General features: G+C 27.7%; 1 protein-coding gene across 1 annotated transcript in view; it reads right to left on the reverse strand.

Annotated features, from left to right (window-relative positions):
* Positions 1-21,142, reverse strand: part of LOC129963108 (C-Maf-inducing protein-like) — a 184,915-nt gene that overhangs the window by 51,309 nt on the left and 112,464 nt on the right. The window contains exons 4-5 of the mRNA XM_056077182.1: positions 7,419-7,490; positions 652-741 (exon numbers count right to left, since the gene is read on the reverse strand). Coding sequence (XP_055933157.1) covers positions 652-741; positions 7,419-7,490 — 162 coding nt within the window. The remainder of the gene's footprint in view (positions 1-651; positions 742-7,418; positions 7,491-21,142) is intronic.

Here is a 21,142-nt window from a genome sequence, read left to right on the forward strand (position 1 = left end):
CATTCTTCATAAAATGAGTTTTAAAAACACCGTAACTAGAGTTTTTAATGAAAGCACCTCAAGAAAAATAATTATAACTCGAGAAATATTTCGAATATGGACAACATCTTGGTATCGTTTGAAAGCTAAAGGATCAGAGAACATTATTAAGCAATAAAAAAATATTCGATATTTTGAACGATTTTCGAAGTTTCAAGTGTGTACATACACCTTAAATATTTTGCGCATTGCGACGCGTATCACAAAAAGAGCTGAATTGATACCTGGTTTTGTTATATCAACTTGATCGATCATCCATATAAAAAAATTATATGGATGATGCAAGTAGATTTCATTCAAAATTTGAAAAAAATCTACAAATTTGATGTAAATTTCACACATCTAGCTCAAAATGGATGTTTCTCAAAAATATGTTTTCAGATTCAGGGAGATCTGAAATATGGAGATTTATTGAAATCTCGAATTCGAATTTTTTGACAGTTACAATAGCATATTTGTATCGAGAAAGTAAAAATCCAAATACAAGCTTTTAGGAATCGGAAAGGTGCGAAACGGTGAAATTTGTCCAGTTATGGAGTTCGATTATTTTGCGGCTCTCCACAGAATTTAGTACTCAAGAAAGTAAAAATGAATTAAAGCAGAAATACTTACTTCTTGTAGTAATTCAGAGATAAGTTCGAGAGGAGAGTTATAAATAGAGTCATTCTGGAGAGGAGTGGTCAGCGTCATCTCGACCAAGCTCTGAAATACAAAGAGCAAAACATATTAGGTTCAAGCATGTACCCAAGATGCAACATGTTAATATTGTAATGTTTATAAGTTAACATATTATCTATATTGCGTATTGTATGACGAAAAAAATCGTACATACAATCGATTGGGCCTATCAAATTTGAGAAATTAATTTCTTGAGGAGCAGATGCTTTCAAGAAAGGGTTTTCAAAATTTTAACATTTTTCTCAATAACATTGAAGTACATTTTAGATTTTAAAAAATGCAATACTTTAATATGGATATTTAACAATAAAAAAAAAGTTTTTCTTTAAAAAAACTAAGGGCAAAACTGTATTTTCGTTATTTTTAATTACTTTTAAAGCAAATTTTAAGCATAAAGATAGGCTAAAATATTATCGTTCTATGATGGTCCGAACTAGAAAATCAATCCTCTTTAAATTTTCAATATGATATTCAATAACACTAAAATAAATCGCCAGACTACGCGATATCGGAAAAAAAAAAGAAAGGAAAATAATATATATATGACTTTTGATATGAAATATAGGTCACCAAAAAAAAGGCTAAGAGAAAATCATAATAAGAATATGAATGAGATTGAAATGCTCTACATTTAATCTTCCAGAAATGCTTTCCCGGCTATTTTTCAAATGTCTAAGACTACATTTCCCGAGATTTATTTTGAACTTCTTTGCATGATGAGCATTCAAGCCATTTTCAGAGCATACATCACTACAAAACCATTAGGACGAAACAAATAATTGATGATCTCGTATGTTGGTGGCCCACGTCAATAATTTTATTAAGAATTTTTCGAAAGCTTTAAAATTCTCATAACAAAACGCAAGATACCAGTTTGATGTTTGTTAATTAACGCAAACTTAGAGCGCAACGTTCCCTAAATGATCATGGGATGAAAAGACCTAAAATGTTTTAAATACAACAATAAAAGTATTCTTCATTTCACATAGATTTAAAAAAAAATAATTACGAATACAAGTCTTGATTGTTTCGGAAAGGGGCTGCAGTCTTTTCAAAAATATCAACGTACCAATAATATCATACTTTCGTGTGTGTGTATATATATATATATATTATATTTTTACTAACAAACCGAAAAATACAATAATTCGAAAATAAAGTTTGGAAATAAAAGGTGTAAATACAAAAAAAAAAAAAGCATATTTTTATTTCGCGTATAAACTGCCACCCACCCGGAAAAAGCAAAACTAATTAGCAGCTACTAACACACACAGGCATCCACACTAATTTAAATACAAAAAATTCGCCTCAATTCTAAAATTATTTTTCTAATCACTTAAATTCAAAATTAAAAAGTAATTTGACGTTAATTTGTGTAGCCAGCTTCTAATTTTTGTTACGCTTTTCATGACATAATTTCACAGAAGCTTTAAAAGTTAATTTTTAGCTAGAAAATCGCATAAAAATCACACTCCTTATAGAAATTCTAGGTCAGCTATTTACCAAAAAAGATTTCTTTTGAAATATACAAAAACCTCTCTCTCTCTCTCCCCACCCCTCTCTCTCCTTATGTGTGTGTTCATAAGTGCTTTCATGTGTCTGGATCTTGTACTAATAAAACACACTTCTTGGCGTACGTTTCTGGCATTGTAACGAAACGAAATGCAAAATTGTCCAAACGATGCAAACATTTGTTTGAATATAAAGAAAAGAAATAAATGTATGGTTAAAATCAAAACATAAAATAACTTTTAAAAAATAAATAAATACAGTAAACTGAGAAAAGACTAATATTTTTTTAAAAAAAGGACTAAAAAAATAATTATTTGTCATTCTACAATCACCCAAATTAATAACCAGTGTTCAAGAAATATTCAAGATATTATTAGTTGACGTTGAAAAAAAATAAACATTTACCAAGAAAAGTGGAAAAAATGCTTTAAAAAAATTGTTTAAACTCATTTTATAAGGTCAAATCAATTTATCCCGTTACAAATAATTAAAGTTCTAAAAAAAAAAACTTTTTCATATTAAAATAAAAATTTTTTAGCACATGAACTGAAAAAGCAAGAGAGAAAAGTAAAATTTAATAAAATTTTTGAAAAAAAAATTAAAACTAAATAGAATTTCTTATTGCAAAAGATCATTTTGTGAAAGGAAATGTTTTCTTTTAATCCCAAGAAACATAAAAACACCGTCGCAGCTCATTTATTGCTTGAGTATTTTTGGTCTTCGAGACATAAAAAAAGCAAAAAAATGGGAAGAAGAAATCCAATATTTTCCAATGGCAGCATTAAAAACAGGAATACGTTTTTATTGATTAGCCATTAGGTATTTATATTTTACGTAAGTCTCAGAATTTCTAAAGCATTCAAGACATCTCAGGAAAAACTCGTTTTAAGGTACTCAAATTTTTCACTTAAATGCATTTATTTAATGAAAGACCTCTTTTTCGTCGAATTAATTTCAGAAGTCTTTGAAATAAGTTATTTTAGATTTCGATAGCAATTTAGGTACAAACATTTATTCTAGAAAACAAGCTGTTCAAATTTTCTACAGTTTCCCGTATTGATTCCCGATTTTCCGAGAAATTGCATCTTTCTTTTTAACGATAGACTTTTAAATTAATTTAATCGGAAGGAAAATTTGGTGAATGAGTTCTCATTAGCGTTTGGGTAGTAAACAAGTATATTACTATGGCGACATCTTTCTCTCTCCCTCTCTCTCTGTGTGTGTCTATTCATAAGTGCTTTCATGTGTCTGGATCTTGCACTAATAACACACACTTCTTGACGTACGTTTCTGGCATTGTAACGAAACGAAATGTAAAATTGTCCAAATGATGCAAATATTTGCTTGAATATAAAGAAAAGAAATAAATGTGTGGTTAAAATCAAAACATAAAAAAACTTTTAAAAAATAAATACAGATAAACTGAGAAAAGACTGATATTATTTCTGAAAAAAGATTCACAAAATAATTATTTGTCATTCTACAATCACCCAAATTAATAACCAGTGTTCAAGAAATATTCAAGATATTATTAGTTGACGTTGAAAAAAATTAAGAAAACATTTACCAAGAAGAGTGGAAAAAATGTTAAAAAAAAATTGTTTAAACTCATTTTATAAGGTCAAATCAATTTATCCCGTTACAAACAATTAAAAGTTCTAAAAAAAACCTTTTCATATTAAAATAATTTTTTTTTCTCGTCTTAACTAGCAAAAGAACTGAAGAAGCAAAAGAGAAAAGTAAAATCTAGTAAAATTTTTGAAAAAAAATTGCAACTAAATCGAATTTCTTATTGCAAAAGATCATTTTGTAAAAAGAAATGTTTTCTTTAATCCCAAGAAACATAAAAACACAGTCGCAGCTCATTTATTGCTTGAGTATTTTTGGAGGCAAGACATAAAAAAGCAAAAAAAAATGGGAAAGAAGAAATCAATACTTTCCAATGGCAGCATTAAAAACAGGTATATGTTTTTATTGATTAGCCATTAGGTACTTATATTTTACGTAAATATCAGAATTTCTAAAGCATTCAAGAACATCTCAGAAAAAACTCGTTTTAAGATACTCAAATACATTTCCGCTTAAATGCATTTATTTAATGAAAAACCTCTTTTTCGTCGAATTAATCACAGAAGTCTTTGAAATAAGTTATTTTAGATTTCGACAGCAATCTCGGTACAAACATGTATTCTAGAAAAGAAGCTGTTCAAATTTTCTCCAGTTCCCCGAATTGATTCCCGATTTTCCAAGAAATTGCATCTTTCTCTTTAACGATAGACTTTTAAAATAATTTAATCGGAAGGAAAATTTGTTGAATGAGTTCTCATTAGTGCTTGGGTAGTAAACAAGTATATTACTGTGGCGACATACTCATTTGACATTTAGTGAATAAAATAAAAAAAAAGTTGGACAGCAGGCTTACACGATTTCATCGTTTAATAATTTTGCACTACATTATACCTTTAAATTAAATTCAGAAGAAAGACGATTTCAAAAATAAATCAAACAGCTTGATTTGATTTCAATAATACATACATATTAAATTATAAAGTTAAAGAACACTGTGATGGTATCATTTTTAACAGCAGGGGAAAAAAATCGAACACTTATACAAGGTTACAAAAATAACTTTTAAATTTAACATTTAATACACCGTGTGATGTCTTTTGGCGGCTATAACAGCTTCTAACCTCTTATTCATCGAAAAGATCAATTTTTTCAATTAAATCTGTTGGTACACTATCCCATACATTCTGAAGATCACTTTTTAATTCCTTATTTTTAATTTCCTTCATCTCGCAATTTTTTCCCCATAAACGCCCACAGATGCTCGATTATTATTTGTGGAGGATGGAGAAATTCTTTCGGTACATTATATAATAACCATTCTTTCACGATGCGAACGTTATGCTTAAGACAGTTATCTTAAAACAATTTCTATTTTAATTCAATTTTGCAACTATATCTGGTAAATTATATTTTAGAATATTCATGTACACTAGTTTGTACAGCGTACCTTCGATAAACACTAAGTTTCCAATTCCGCTAGCTCCCACTGCACCCCACACCATAACGCTACCACCACCATGTTTAAAGTTGCTTTTATATTTGTTGCTTTAGTACCTTTCCTTTCGCCACACAAAGCTGCGGCCATCCGATCAAAATTCCTTATAATGTAAAAAATTCCTTATAGTCTGTGGATGCACATTGACAACACATTCCTCATTCAAATCTCTTGCTATCTTTACTGATGAAATTTTAGGATACTCTTTCACAAATCTCAATATTCGTCTTTTTGTTTGAAGTGAAGAAATCTTTTAGGGCCGACCATTTCCATAAGGCTTTTGAGAAATACATACATTTTATACATATTAATTATGCAATGTAGTGTTGAATGACGTCTTTTTCACAATTTCTGCAATATATCGTATATTTTTCTTTTCTTTCCATAGTTTTACAATTAAACTTTTCATATCTATAGAAGTTTGGATTTGCTCATTTCCGAAAACTTAACCAAGCAGAATAAATTAAAACTCGGACTCAATACGCACTAATAAAACACCCTGAGCCTCTTTAAACTTTGCATATAGCAACGTACAGTGAAGATAAAATAAATGCCCACGTTTTATTTGGGGGGGAGGGGCAGTGAAAACCTCAAAATTTCTTCTTTGCACTATTGCAAAATTGCAATATTTTATTAAATTAGATTAAAATCATCTCAATCTAGAAAAAAATTATATATATTTTTTTAAATATAATTTTGAAAGTACAGTTTGCTTAAAAAATATTGAACAACAAAATGGATTCTTATTGCAGCCCAACTTTTTTTTTATGCACTGTATGTATAATTGCGTGTAGCTGCTACGTTATACTATGCTGTCCGCCTTTTCCCTCAAACAAAATGCAATATAAATTTCAAAATGAAATTCACGGAGATTATTTGATGAAAGTTAGAAAAATTATTTCCTCCGATACAAACAATCACCAATTTACTAATTTGTGCATTATTAATTCTGATCGTGCAAAAAACACCCTGTTATATGTCGGCAGATATTCCCGATTTTTGTTTTCTTTGAATAAATACTTAAATGACATTAAATATCACGTGTATAGTTAATAAGTACAAAACTGCGTATTTTAGGAATTCGGAAACTGAGATTATTTTAATTTGCTGATAAAAGCCTGAATCGTCAAAAGAGCTATAAGAAATTAACCACGGCAATCTCTCTATAAATACAATTTCACATTTTCAAAACATTTAGAGTAATTTAAAATTACATCATATTGACATCTCCAATATATCTTAAAGACATCATATTCGAGGAAAACAGCTTAGCTTTTATTGTTATTTCCCCATCAATAACTGAAAATTTGAAGATTCTGCCTCTTCCATAGTGATAAATGATTATTAACAATGATTATTCTAATAATTATTAAAATAACACATGTGAAATAAACATAATTGTGCGATAATAAACAGATATAAATTTATAACAAAAATGGACATCGTTACATTAAAAAGTATCGTTAATTTAGTACCGGAAAAATATCGCTCTTTTGTTGGAAGAAATGTACTTGTCGCACATTTACCTCGAGCATTTCTTTTTAATGTTAGAAAGAAGCAATGTTAAAAGAGGTGGCAGCATAAAAAGAAATATTGTAAATAAACTCTTTTCAAATAATAATAAACCGGTTAAAGCCCAATTTAACTTTTAAATTTCATTAAAAACTACTATATTGAGACAAATGTTAAATAAAATTAAGTCCCGTATTTTTAATAATTAAAAAATTGATAAACAGTCAATTTAAAAACCTTTTTTAAGAATAATTATTTAAATATTTTGAATATAATAAATCGCAAAGAGAGAGAGAGAGAGAATGATTTTCGAATTCTTTGCATTACATCGAAAATATATATATCACTTGAAAATTGCTTAGAAATTTGGGGCATACATATATATTTATTAGAGAAAATGAAAAGGAAAAAATGAAATATGGTAATTAAGCCACCGAAGTGAAATGTTATTGCTTTGAAAAAAGGATCTTCGGTTTAACGATTAAAACAGATTTTAAATTCCACAATTATTCTCTGAGTTTTGTGATAATTAATTCATACTAAAGTCATAACTTATTACTAATGCCTGCATTTTTCACTATTCAGACAGTTAAGAAGAAAAAACAACACTTACTTTAAGCTCTTTTAAGAAGACATCTGATCGTCTAGTGTTGCTGAGCAACTTCCTGTACTTCAACATATTCCTCTGAAAGCAAAAGAAATAAAAGCATACTTTTAATTAAACGAATCATTATATAAATTATAGAAAAAAAAGATGAAAATGATCACCACATTAAGTAAAAAAAAAAGGACTGATATTTCATATATGTTACGGCTTACTTCATCAAATTACTCCTGTTTTTGGCATTTAGCCCTCCAAAATAGCCAAACGATCAAAGACAAGAGGCATAATACCATGTTTACATCGGAGTAAGCAATATAAAACAATAAAACATACGAATCTAATCCGAAATGACATCTCACCTGTAAACCAATCAAACTTCACGTGTATTGGACAAGTTTAGATACTAAGAAAAAACGAGCCGATCTTCAAATGACGCGAGGCAAGAAATGGAAGCGCGTGCATTCCATATTAATGTCTCATACGCAAGTACGGTGCATGGCCAGATGTCTCTTACAAACACAGTGATCACGTGAGTGTTTATGTAACCTATTACGGTGATATCCAGATAAAGAATTTTTAATATTGACCAATGAAAGACGGAGAAAATCAAATGGTATTCTGCATATCAATGTCCACTCTATTCGTGGTCCAATAGCAAAATTTTAAATCACTAGAGATAAACATATATTGTCTGCTGCAAAAATACTGAAAATGGTTTAAACAATTGTATGAATCACTGAATGGACAGCTGAAAAAAAATTAAAAACTGGCGTCTAAATTCTTTTACAAACTTTGCTATCCTATTAAAGTTATAATTAATAAAATATTCTTGATAGATGCTTAATAATTGAAACGAAAGCAATTCCACTCTTTACTTACTAATAAAAGGAGAATTACTAATAAAAGGACTGAGCTAATTCAAAGTTTCATAACTCGATTAATTTTGATCGAGAAAAGTGAATCCCCTCCCCCCGAAATTAAAATATTTTACTAAGTATGACTAATAGGTGCAGGTAATAATATAAAAATTTAGAGTCAATAAATAATTTTTATTTATTGACTCAAATAATACTTCATTTCAAAGCATTCTCAAAATACAAGCATGTGACAGCCTAACGGCTTATTGGCCTTTAAGTTACGATTAGAATGGACACTCTGTATACAATTTATATCGTTGGGTTTGGTTTTATATAAGAAGGTGGTTAGAATACGGGACTTCTAATTAATGAAATTGGACGGAATTCCAAAAAATATATATTTAAAATAAATAATTAAAAATTGATTACATTAGAATTTTATCATAAAGACAGAGAATTAAATATTTAGGGTTAGTCATGTGTGTTTGTTATTTTTATGTAAATAAAAGATTTGCAGAAAATAAATAATAGTTTGAAATAACAAATAACGCACTGATGTTCAACCACCCATTAAAACGTATTCCCATTGTTATTCGTTTTTAAAATAACTCATTTTATTATTAATGTTCGCTTTATTACAATTGTTAAGAACATCAACAAATGAAAAACTTTACTCATCATCTTTATTTTCTAGTTGAACCTATAAGTAGCACACACTAAAGCAGTTCATTAAATTCCTTCTACCACACCATTAACTTGAGAACGCCAACATCTAATACCATCAATTTGGTGTCTAGATACAGTAAAATCATGCACTCACTACATGGTGAAATTGGTTACAACGCCATCTCACGATAAACAATGAAGTTAGCGTTCACGATCCGAAAATGAAACAAGAGATGAGGGGAAAAAATAGTCAACTATAAAATTGTAGAATGCCTTCGATCTTGTAAGAAAAGACATCTTGAGCCCACTAATTGCTAAGGACTAAATGTGCGAAAAGCACATTTGTTTGGTCGTGATTTTTGAATTTGTGGCAGCATAAAACATGCCAAAAAGAAGGGTAAAAAATCTATTTATTATAGGATTTATTTTCGGTATTCCAACTTCTCTCCGTCATCTACACTGCAGATTTGGGCTTTTTTTTTTTAATCCCACTCCTCACATGTTTTGTTACATCGTAAGATGCGTCAACATGAACAACGGTAATACATTATAGGAAGTCATTCACAGTTGGCAGAAAGCTACTGTTTGAACTGATTTTACAGGAAAAATATTGGAATCATTTTTGTCCGAAAAATAACATTTTTTTCCTTTTGTCCATGTCTTGCGACATCACAGATTCCGAAAAAAAGCATTTTAAGCATTTTATCCTTATTATTAATGTGCAAGGTGTCTTTTTGTACTAAAATATGATACTGTATTATTTTAAATGACTCTTTCTCCATATCTTGCACCTTTTCCATAGAGGCATTAAATAAATTGTCACCATATGGCGATGTAATTCATTTCACCGTATGATCACTTTAAAATAACTAGACACCATATTTGTGGTAATAGTTATCGCTGTTCTCCAGTTAATATGGGATAGAAGGATTTCAATGGACATCCTGTATTAACGAAATGGAAAATTCAAAGGAGATTTTTCCGTATTATAAATGTAGCAGATATGGATAAATTTAAAAATGTTAAATTATGACATTGTATCATGCATACGATAATAAAAACTTTAGAAGTTGAAAGACAAGTCACATAAATGGACAGACTTAATACTATTTATTTTTTTCAGATTCAAAGAATTCAGACTGATGAAGATTCATCAAAATTTCTAGTATGAGGAGATTCATCAAGAGGAGATCATCCATTTCGTGTAGGAGAAAGTAAAGTTTCTTATTTCCTATTTTCCTCTTTTCTACTATTTTATTCGATTTCTCTCTTCATTAAATAATTTCGTGCAATTCGACAACAAAGGTCGTTAGCTTGCAAAGAAAGAAAAATTTAATAAGGTTGTGTATATTTCACAGATTGCTTTCTTCTGACAATAATAATGAATTAAGATTTTAATTAAGCGAAAATAATCGCTCATTGCTTTAATAGAAACACATATACAGATGAAAATGCGTCGCATGCAGCAAACAGCGTCATTTCAATCTAGCTTAAGATATACGCATTAGTTAAATTACTAAGCGAATAAAATTTTCTGATTAGATTATGATGCTTTAGATGTGAAATTTCGCGAAGATTATAAGGCGAGCATCATTTAGAAGGTACATATTTGTTGAAGCTCCAGTGTTTTAAGAGCTTTAGAATGAGCTTGCAATTAAATTAGATAAACGTTGTATGCACAACATATTTTCTCATCCCGTGACTTTTAAACTGAAAATTAGGCTTCATAATTTTAAAGATGAAGTCAAATATTGGAGTGAGAAGCTTTAACATTCTGCATAAACTTGTTATTCGATTAAATTTAAATATATTTGGAGAAAGGATTTGTTCAGGGAGTTTAAACATCTAAAATGAAAATTATGATTTCCTTTCAAAAATTTCAATTAAAAAGAAATTCTTTATATTATAATTTGCATCAAATTATTTTTATAGGCATTTACTTGTTTCATGTTTATAAAGATGGAATTTTTGTAATGTATTTTTCCCTAGTACTCTAGATTCACTAACTTTTTGATGCAAAACTTAATATATCGGTTCCCATAAAAATTTCAGTGAATACGAGAAAAAGTGATAGTAAGATTATATTATAATTACAATGATGAATTATGAATTATTATAAGAGCTGAAAGTACTTCGATAAGGGAATTCAGTCTGTTTGAGCAATCAGATAGAGAAAAATTAAAAACATTCACTGAAAAAGAATGCTTTATAAAATCAATCCCTTTAATATATTATATTTATATTAACGCTACATGCTTTAAGGATTTTTGTTTTGATTTTCAGTTTTTTATTTTAACATTTAGTAAAAATATTTTTTTAAATTATTATAATTAATTCTGATAATTAATTATTATAATTAATTCTGATAATTATTATAATTAATTCTGATAATTATTATAATTAATTCTGATAATTATTATAATTAATTCTGGTATCATTAAAAAAATTTGGACACACAATAAAGTTGCCACATATCAAATCAGCTATTAGCGGTCATGTGGATCATATATCATATGTAAAAATGCAAAATTATTTTTTAAAACAATACTCGACAGAATACTAAATGAAGAAATACATGTTTTAAAAGATATACTTTTAAAATTTAAAACCTTTATATGTAATATTACAAATTCTTCTTTATTATTTAATAACTTTATTTTATTAAAATTTATTTGCACCAAGCGATTTTTTTTAAAAAAGGGGGGGGGAGTTTCTTTTATTCTAATAAATTATTCATAATTTTTAATTGATGGTACAAAACTGAATCAAACGCTGTAATGAAATGATTTAAAATATCTACTAATTAATGTATAAATCTTTATTTAATAGAAATGGCAACATAAAAGATAAAATGTTCTTTTCTATGCAAGAAAGCACAATTTTTAATTTTATAAAGTTATGCTTCTAATTATTTGTAGAAGGAACTTGAAGGAAATCCGTTCCATTTATAAAGTACGGAAACGTTTATTAAGCTTTACCTTTATATATATAGAATAAAACAATAATTCTACTTTTTCACATGCGGCAGGAATAAGCATTTTATACTTCAGGAAACTATCTACAATATGAAAATGAAAATTTAAAATTCTTATGCACGATTCTCATTTAAAAAATAATGTAAATGCTCGGTAAATTTCTAATAATTATTAAGTAAAAAACTCAGTTTTCTAACTGCAGCAGCTTCGAAGTTTATTAAAAGGAAATTTTGACTATTTTTGGTTCTTCCGTGTTATTTTAGGAAACTTGTTTCGAAGTAAAAAACAATTACTTTGAGGGACCCTATATTCATGAAAATAAAACCCACCGTTTTTCCCTTTAAGCGAAGTAAAGAGATTCGCTTTCAAATGATATGCAGCGTATTTAAATGAAATGAATTAAGAGTTTTGTTTTAAATGAATTTTAATACACTGCATTGCAATCATTTTCTCAATTCCAATCATCGTAATTTTTGTAAAAAAAAAAGGGGGGAAGTAAAGAGCTCTTAATCTGATAAAAAAAGAATGTAGTTCGCACACAACAGAAAGATCTTTTCCGAATTTTTTTTTTTAATTGGAAAGTTTAATGAAGAATTTAAAACACTGAAAATGAATCACAGTAACATAGATGTAAAAATATTCCATTCGTCATATTAACAAGCTGGTAATACAAGAAATACATATAATGATAATAATTAATGAAACAGTCAAATTCCTTTTAACAAAAATCATAATGGAAACGGTTGTAATAAAGCAGAAATATGGAATTACTAGCATTAGTAGTACTTTAAACTTGAATAAATTACGATGCCGGAACAAATCAACGGGAAAGTTCTTCCGCCGGCTTCTAGTTCATTGCAGTTTTTCCGGAGAAGGTGTGATTGGGGTAGGGTGGGGGATCCATGAGAACCTGGATGAGTAGTCATCGAAAAAATTAATGAGTTCATTTCTCTGGAAGCTATAGAATTGGTAGTATTATCATCGCCGATGACAGGGCATGCCTCTTACAGAAGGAGTTGGTGTAAGGACTGATCAAAGATTGGTCCTTGCCATGATCAGTGATCATGGCTATTTTGTAGCTATAACAGCACTTGTAGATCTTTTATACTATTCGTGACGGCCCATGATTCAGATACCGAGAAGAGCGATTTGTTTATGAATTCTCGCATGCTACTTCCATAATTTTTTTGTTTTGTTTTGTTTTGTTTTGAGGATGAGTATAGAGATGAGAATCTATTATTCACTTCAGACATGTTCTCGTAAACCAATTGGGCTTAAGCTTTTAATACCGATCGGAGATTTGAAGCTAAGGACATATATTTCATTTGTCATGCAATTTGTTTGAATTAATATACACTTCCACAAGGATAGATAGATAAATAAATAAACTTTTATAGATTTATTCAAAAATTATACAAAAAACATTTTTTTTTCTCTTCATTTTGGATATCGCATTCACATAAGTGTGAACAGATAGACCGTTAACCCGAAATTCGACATATACTCACACTTCTACTGATAAAACAATAAGTTAAATATCATCTATCTACCTTGCGGAGTTGTTGAGGTAATGTCAACAGACAGGTAAAAAGGCTGTTCCATTAATATTTTTCGCCTAAAATTCAATAACACTCTATAATTTTGGTGTTGAGACCGCAGACCAAATTCAATTCGTCTAGCATGTTGCGATTTTAATCTAGATTTCATAGGCATATACAATTTTTTTTAAAAAAATGTTTTTTTCGGACTCAATGAAGATGTTAATCAAAATCTCGACCTAGAATTCTTGACAATTACAAAATACTTCCAATACCTTTTCGATATATATGAAATATCAGAAAGTATTAACACATCAATAGCAGATTTGTAAAAACCTTTTTGTGAAGTGGCAGACTTAATTTTTGAAACAACTATCACAGTAGACAGTTAATAGTTTATTATTCTTTGATATATAAAAGTAAATATTTAATATCCTTTCAAACAAAATTGGCATATTTTTAATATTGCTTTATTCAATTTGATTTTCACTTTAAAGTAATTTTGTATTCCAGAAGCACAACAGTTTTTACTACAGTTATACAATAGTTGAATTATACACTTATGTGTTCTTGACAAAAGCAAAATAATTTACATACCTTAATTAACAATTAATCGATTAATTTAATAGTGTCGCATACTAATGATTTTAAGAGAAAAAAGTGATTTCAAGATAAGAAAAAAAAAATTATAAATTGATGACTAAAGAAAATAAAGACAAAAAAATGTACTACAAATAAGAATCCACTTTTCTTAGTATAATATTAAAAGAAAGCTTAAAAATGTTTTATTATTTCATTTCGAAAACCGAAAACAAAAAAAAAAGGGGGGGGGCTAGAAGTATATTCAGCTAGACCATAATTATAAAATAAAATCTTTTACCGCTAATTAAGAATAATTGGATTCGTAGTTCTCCTGATATAGTTCTTAAATGACAAATTGATAAATGCCAAATCAAATTATTTATGAAAGCAAACGATTTTTGCAATTCTTTTAAAGAGCAGTAAAATTTGATATTTCAAACTACAAAGCCTATCTCTAATGATTGGACTAATTTTAAAATGGGTCATTTTTTCTTCTTCTTTTATTTAAAAGCACTAAAATTGTCTTGTTTAATTACTTGAGTAAAAAAAATCACACTTCACTAACTGAGAACTTTTGAGATAAGACCTAAACAAAAACTTTCAATTCTTATTTTCAAATGGACACGGTCCCTCATTTTACTCACGGTCCCAAGCTAATTTTCCTGCTTAGAATTGCCCCTCTGAAATTTACAATTCATTCTACTTTGGAATATAAATAACATTTGAATAATGAAAATATATATTAAAATGTAGAAGATATTTTTTTATATATCGCATCATCAACTGCAATTTGATTAAATTACATATTTTTAAAAAGTGGGTAAAATATATGACAATAACAGTTGATCATTAGATTTTAAAAAAAATCTATTGACGTAATTCAATTTCAAACAAGGAAAACTAAAGAAAGAAATATAGTTGAAAATATTTTTTTTGTAAATCAAATCGAAAACTAGAAACTAAAAAAAAATAATAATAACTTTTCTATTTTAATGAAGCATTAAATTGACAAACATATTGGATTGCTGAATTTCAATTTAGCAGTTTATTAGTTTAAAATTTATGGAATTGAAACCTATAAAAAAAATAAGAAAGAAAAATGGAAATAACTATCATAACCTGTAATCAGATATTAGAAACTAAAAGATTTTTTTTTTCTATTCTCATAAAGCATTAAAAACAAAATGGGTTATTAACTTTTATCTCTATAGAATTAAAAACCTTCGAGACATCAAGACATATAAAGAATTACAAAAATTTAGGACAAATCTTGAAATTACATATTTCGTAAGCGAAATCATTCTGAGAAAAACTGCATTCCTTTATCATGTTGTCGGTATTATTTTTCTCTTTTTTCCAAAGAACGGAATTTACAAGCAAAAGAGAAACGCAAATTGCTTATAATTTAAACTTATTCTTAAACATTCTTTTTGCTCGTGGCCTCATTTTCAGTTGGAAAAGGTTTTCATAGCCTCAGAACAGAAAAATAAAATGTCTGAAGCATTAATTAATGATAAATAAAAAGAATTCATATTTAATATAATTATACATCTTTTTGAAAGAAATTTCTCAAGTAAAGACGACTTTCTAAATTATTTAAAAGAAATTTTTGGTATAAAGACAACTTTCTCAATTATTTTGGTTTAGAAATAAAATAAAATGAAAGAACATTCTAGAAGGACGCCATTTTCTCAATATTTATTTAAGGTAGATAAAGTGGATCTAGAAAACTGTCAATAGTACTGGTTTCTTTCCCATTCATGAACAAAAACACTTAAGATGATGCCTTAATTAAAAAGATTTAATCAATTTTTAATTGAATTTCTTCTTTTATTAAAATAATGCCTCGTTTTTCTATTTATTTTCAAATTTTGGAGTTGCGACACAATTTTCTTAATGGAAACGATGCTACCAATGGAAATTTTAGAAAGTCTTGCAATACGAGTTTTTAGAAGGCGAGTAAACAATGAAATTTAAAGAACAAAACAGATTTGAAACCAAGATTTTCTTGGAATTCCCATTACTCCCATTTTGAAAAAGAACAAAACAGATTTGAAACCAAGATTTTCTTGGAATTCGCATTACTCTGATTTTGAAAACAGTCATATTAAAGTATTCATATGGCAATTCCTTTGAGATGAATTAATTGTCTTATTAGCATAAAACACATTTTGTATCTTTTCTAAGTTAAATCTTCCAATAGTTGTTATTCATAAAAGTTGAAAATTATTTTTTATCAGTACTGAAAAATCTACAAGTAATCAAATCTAATTAGCATTATATAATATTTTATAAGTTTAACATATTTGATAAATGAGGTGCAAGTTAGAACATAATAAACTCTCAATAATCCAAAAATATTAAATCGGAGAACTGTTGAACTTACGAATGCACTCGCGCACGCAGAGGCAAATTTTTCAAAATATGCATTAATAGCAAAAACCCATGTTTGTTGTACAAATTATACAAATTTATTCAGAAAATTTGTACACATGATAAATACTGCCAAATTTGAACAGCAGTTTTTTGTGTACAAAATACTAAGATCATGGTCAACCGCTTGTGTAGCAGCCTATTATTTGCTCCTCACGCTTCCCACACCGGATTACAAGTAGAGACCGGAATAGCGAAATTGTATATCATAGAAAAATCTGTTATATGTTTCCCATATCATTTATGACGATTTTTTTTCAATGTCACATTTTGAATTTAATTTTATCTGAAAAAATATCAAAGACGACAGAAATACGAATAATATAGTGCAGCACAGTGATAAAATGTTCGTAAAAATAAACAACTAAACACTAGCAAAACTTTATATTTTTTAAGGAAAAAAATGCCAATCTTTTCTTATTTTAAAATAATACATTTAATTTATAATGAAAATAAAACATTTTTTCATAATATTATTAATTGTGACAAAGAACAATCGTGAAGAAAAAGCGAAAAAAACTTTTTTTAATTGTATTTTTGTTGTGATAATCAAAATGCAAGAACATTGAATTTTATGAACTTTTTTGGATGCAATTAGTTTCGTTTACAAAAACATAAAAATAATACATAATTAAAATCTGTTTTGATTAAAAAACACAGGCACAGAGACAAAGAGGACATTAGAATTATTAGAAACAAAATATTCACTTCAAAATTTAAATTAATAATATAAAAAGTGTTAAAATTTAGGAAGACTAAATTCTTTTATATGAAATTTAAAAAGCCTGTTCCATCACTAAAGAAAAATATTCATTTTTTTTTTCTATTTTAACCAAAATGCTTAAGTGAAAATATCAGTTTTAAATACAATTTAACTAATATAAGGTAAAACATTAAATGCGACATAATAAGGCTCAACAGCGAACTAAGATCATTCGAGAGCAATTCACTCATTTTACAACAAAGCGGTTCGAAAAAGAGCAAACGATCTTTTGCGGCGCACCTGTTCGAATGAATAAGCACATAAGTATTAACATGTCAATTCAATAATTTATCTATCGAACCGAATCCAGAAGCATTGACGTCATTCTTCAAGACATAAAAGGAATGTTATGATCTCATGTGACAGTAATAGCATGTTTTTCTAAATTTGTTGTAACATTCCGTTACATTGCAAAAAAACATTTATGTTACTACCATTCAGTGTTGCGGTCACAAGCTAATGTTTGTCACACAACTTTATTTAAGAGCCGTTTAACACTTGAATAATGGATGTTTATATCAGTCTCAAGCATCATAAAAATTCTACATACTATCTCTGTAAATTTTTGTATGTTTTGTTAAAATTTTGTTTTGAGTCTGTAAAACTTAAAGCAGGTGAGAAAAAAGTAATAAAAAAAAAAACCAGATCGCTGTACATTAATCAAAAGTTTTAATAAATTTGGGGTTAAAAAATGTTTTAATAAAAATGGGTTTGGTTATGAAAATAAAACTAATGGACCGAAAAATAATTTAATATTGCTTCAATACATGATAAAAAGACATTTATAATAAAAACATTTCTTAGCTGTCACATGTGGAAAAATTTAAGTGATATATACCATAGAAGAACAATATTAAGAAAAAAATCTGTAAGCTAAATAAAGTTTATTGCAACTTTTATAAATATTATACATCATAATCTAAAGCAGACGATTCTAAAAAGGCTTATTAAATGGCAATAATATATTTCTAATTATATTAACTAAAGATTTTTTGCAGAAAGTGAATTATCCATCAGAAATGAATTACACATTAAACGCTTAAAAACAATTACTCAAAAATATTAAATTAAATTGAAATAAACATAAAGGTGCTATAATACAAACTAGACTAAAAAGATAGAAAACCAAAGCTCAGTATGGGAAGGGAAACCGAAAATGTTATGTTGAACAAATTATATTTTTCTGAAAAGATATATTTTATAATGATTTAAATATTCAGAAACCAAAGACGGAAAGAAAGGTAGTAAATTGATCTTCAATCATGGATTTAAAATACATGACATGGATTTTCAAATCATGGTGCTTAAAGACCAAACTTGCACTTAGTCTACTGATTAAATCAGATAATCATTTATAAAATAAAAGTTAAAATAGGCGAGCAATAAAGGATTATGGATAAGGCATTTGGAATATGAACATCGTAGAAATAAAAGAAAAGTGTCTCAACTATAATGATTCAATAAATGAAAAGAATGAATCAATAATTTTAAATTAATCGACAATTAGGGTTATTAATTGTATATGTGAAAGTTGTCTCGAATTCACGAACATTTTTAAAGCATTTATATATTTAAAAATCTAACTACACTTATCACATTTTTAACAATTTTAATGAATATTTTTTTCTTTAAATGATAATAAATTTTAATTCAAAAAAAATAATTTTGAAATCATTTTCCGATGTTCCTTTTACTTATTTATAGTCATTTTTACAATTACTCATGAAGGAAAAAAATATGAATTTAAAACTAAAGGAAATAGTAAGGTAGATGATTCCAGGCGAAATTTTTAAAAAATACTCATAAAATTTTATAATTTTTATAAAAATACAAAGCATTGTTTTTAATAAACCGATAAATTTCATCAATTTTTTTTTAAAATGCTGATTGCCAATTTTTTAAATGAAAATATTGAAGAACTAATTGACGAAACATTTATGAACTTTACACAAATAAATGTGGGAGGACCTTTTAGGCATATAGAGATAGGCTTACTTGCATTAAATGTTATAATAATGAATTGCTACTAATTAATGTAACAAGCTAAGATAAATTGGATTATAGAATTATCATTCGACTTCAACATTTTAATGCAATTTTCTCCATATTAGCAAAAAAAATTCTAATACTCCATTATCCTAAATTTAATTATTGCATCAAAAGAGATCACCTATCACGCTAATTGAATATGACTTATTTTTGCGCTGCAAATAAGTACTTTAATAGAGTGAGCGCTTAGGAACAATTAGTGCATAGATATAAGAAAAATCAAAAATGAAATCCATAAAATAATAGTTGGTTTCAGAATTTATATAAGTTTCCAATTATATGTTAACATACGAAAAGGGAAGGGAAGAATAAAATAAAAAACATCATAAAATATACACGAGTACTTAGTATGAATAAAATTGTTACTAAATTACTGGGGAATTACATTATTCCCCGGTAATGTAATTCCGCGATGGAAATCAAATAATTTAAGCCTTGTTATGAAAAGCAGTAACATAATTGATTGCGAAATAATGCGACAGACATTAAATTCTTTATACAAAATTTCTAAAATTTCAAATTCAGTTTTTATACCTTCATACAGAAGAGCCTTTTTGAAATTTAAAACAAGCAAAAATAACTTTGTGTCTCTTATATTTATTATCATAAGGATCTGTAAACTAAGGAGATTACGAGTTAGGGCTCTGAACTTTCATAAATTAATATTGCAAAAATGGTAAATTAATAATCCTCATTTATAAATAGTAATAAAATATATAAAGCAACTAAAGCGACCTTTCTCTATGTGTCTCATTTTTTAAAAATTTTATCAGCAAGGATAAGTTTAAAGTTTACATAACCAGTCTTAATAAATTACAACAAAAAACTACTAATAAACAATAAATTAAAAATCATAATTAATAAACAATAAATTTAAAATATTTTTTTATTTAAAAAAAACATATCGAAACGAATAAGCGGTAAAAACTCCTACCTGCATGGTGCAGCTGTGCTCAGTGCTGAAAGTAAAAACACAATGAACTACCCAGACAATAACGGTAGCAGCGAGTCAACATAAAACAATATACAAACACAAACGCAGAAAATTCAATAAAAAGTTTCCATGAATTACGATTATGTTTCTTTTCTTCCAACAAATCGATGACGATTCTTCGGCGAAAAAGAAAAACAATCATTCTATCGGAACAGCGCAGTCACACTCAACTCCCAACACAAAGTCGTTTTCTGTTCTTTAAATTCGGTATCAGAATATCAAACGCCGTTCACGAAAACTACCATTATCCGCAAGTTATTATGTTTTTAAGATTGATCATTCTGACCGGAAGTTTTAAGTCCGTGCACTGATCGTAATACAATGGGATAATAAAGTATCTATTCCTTCCGAACTTGGAAGAAAGATGAATTTTTAAGATACTCTTCGCAGAAAATGTACGGGTTTTTTTTACGTATTTTTCTTCTTAAAGGGCAAAAATGACGGTGTAATAATGATTAGGCAAATAAATGGAGATAATTTATGATGAATTATTTTTCAAATTATTGTTAATAAAATTAAACTATTTATGGCGAAAGAAATTTTAAAATTTGTCTGAAACTTATTCTAAAAGTGGGAAAAGGATTTCTGAATTACCTGGTAATAATAATAAAAAATACTTGTGGTAAATTAACCATTGCATTTTCTTATAGCCAATATAACCAACTCCTGAGATGTATTTATTTACTATTAAGCGTAATTATTAAATGAATAAAGAAGGGGTCATGTAGCTACTTTACACGTCGAAATGTAAGAGTGTCATAAGAATAACAAATTTTTCTTTTCCTTGAACGATTCTTATACGATTTATGTAAACATTCAATTGAGAGTCAAATATATTTTTAAATAAATCACAACAAGGAATATAAAATAAGTGTA

Source organism: Argiope bruennichi, chromosome 3, assembly GCF_947563725.1.
Source record: "Argiope bruennichi chromosome 3, qqArgBrue1.1, whole genome shotgun sequence".
In the NCBI taxonomy this organism is placed as follows: Eukaryota; Metazoa; Arthropoda; class Arachnida; order Araneae; family Araneidae; genus Argiope; species Argiope bruennichi.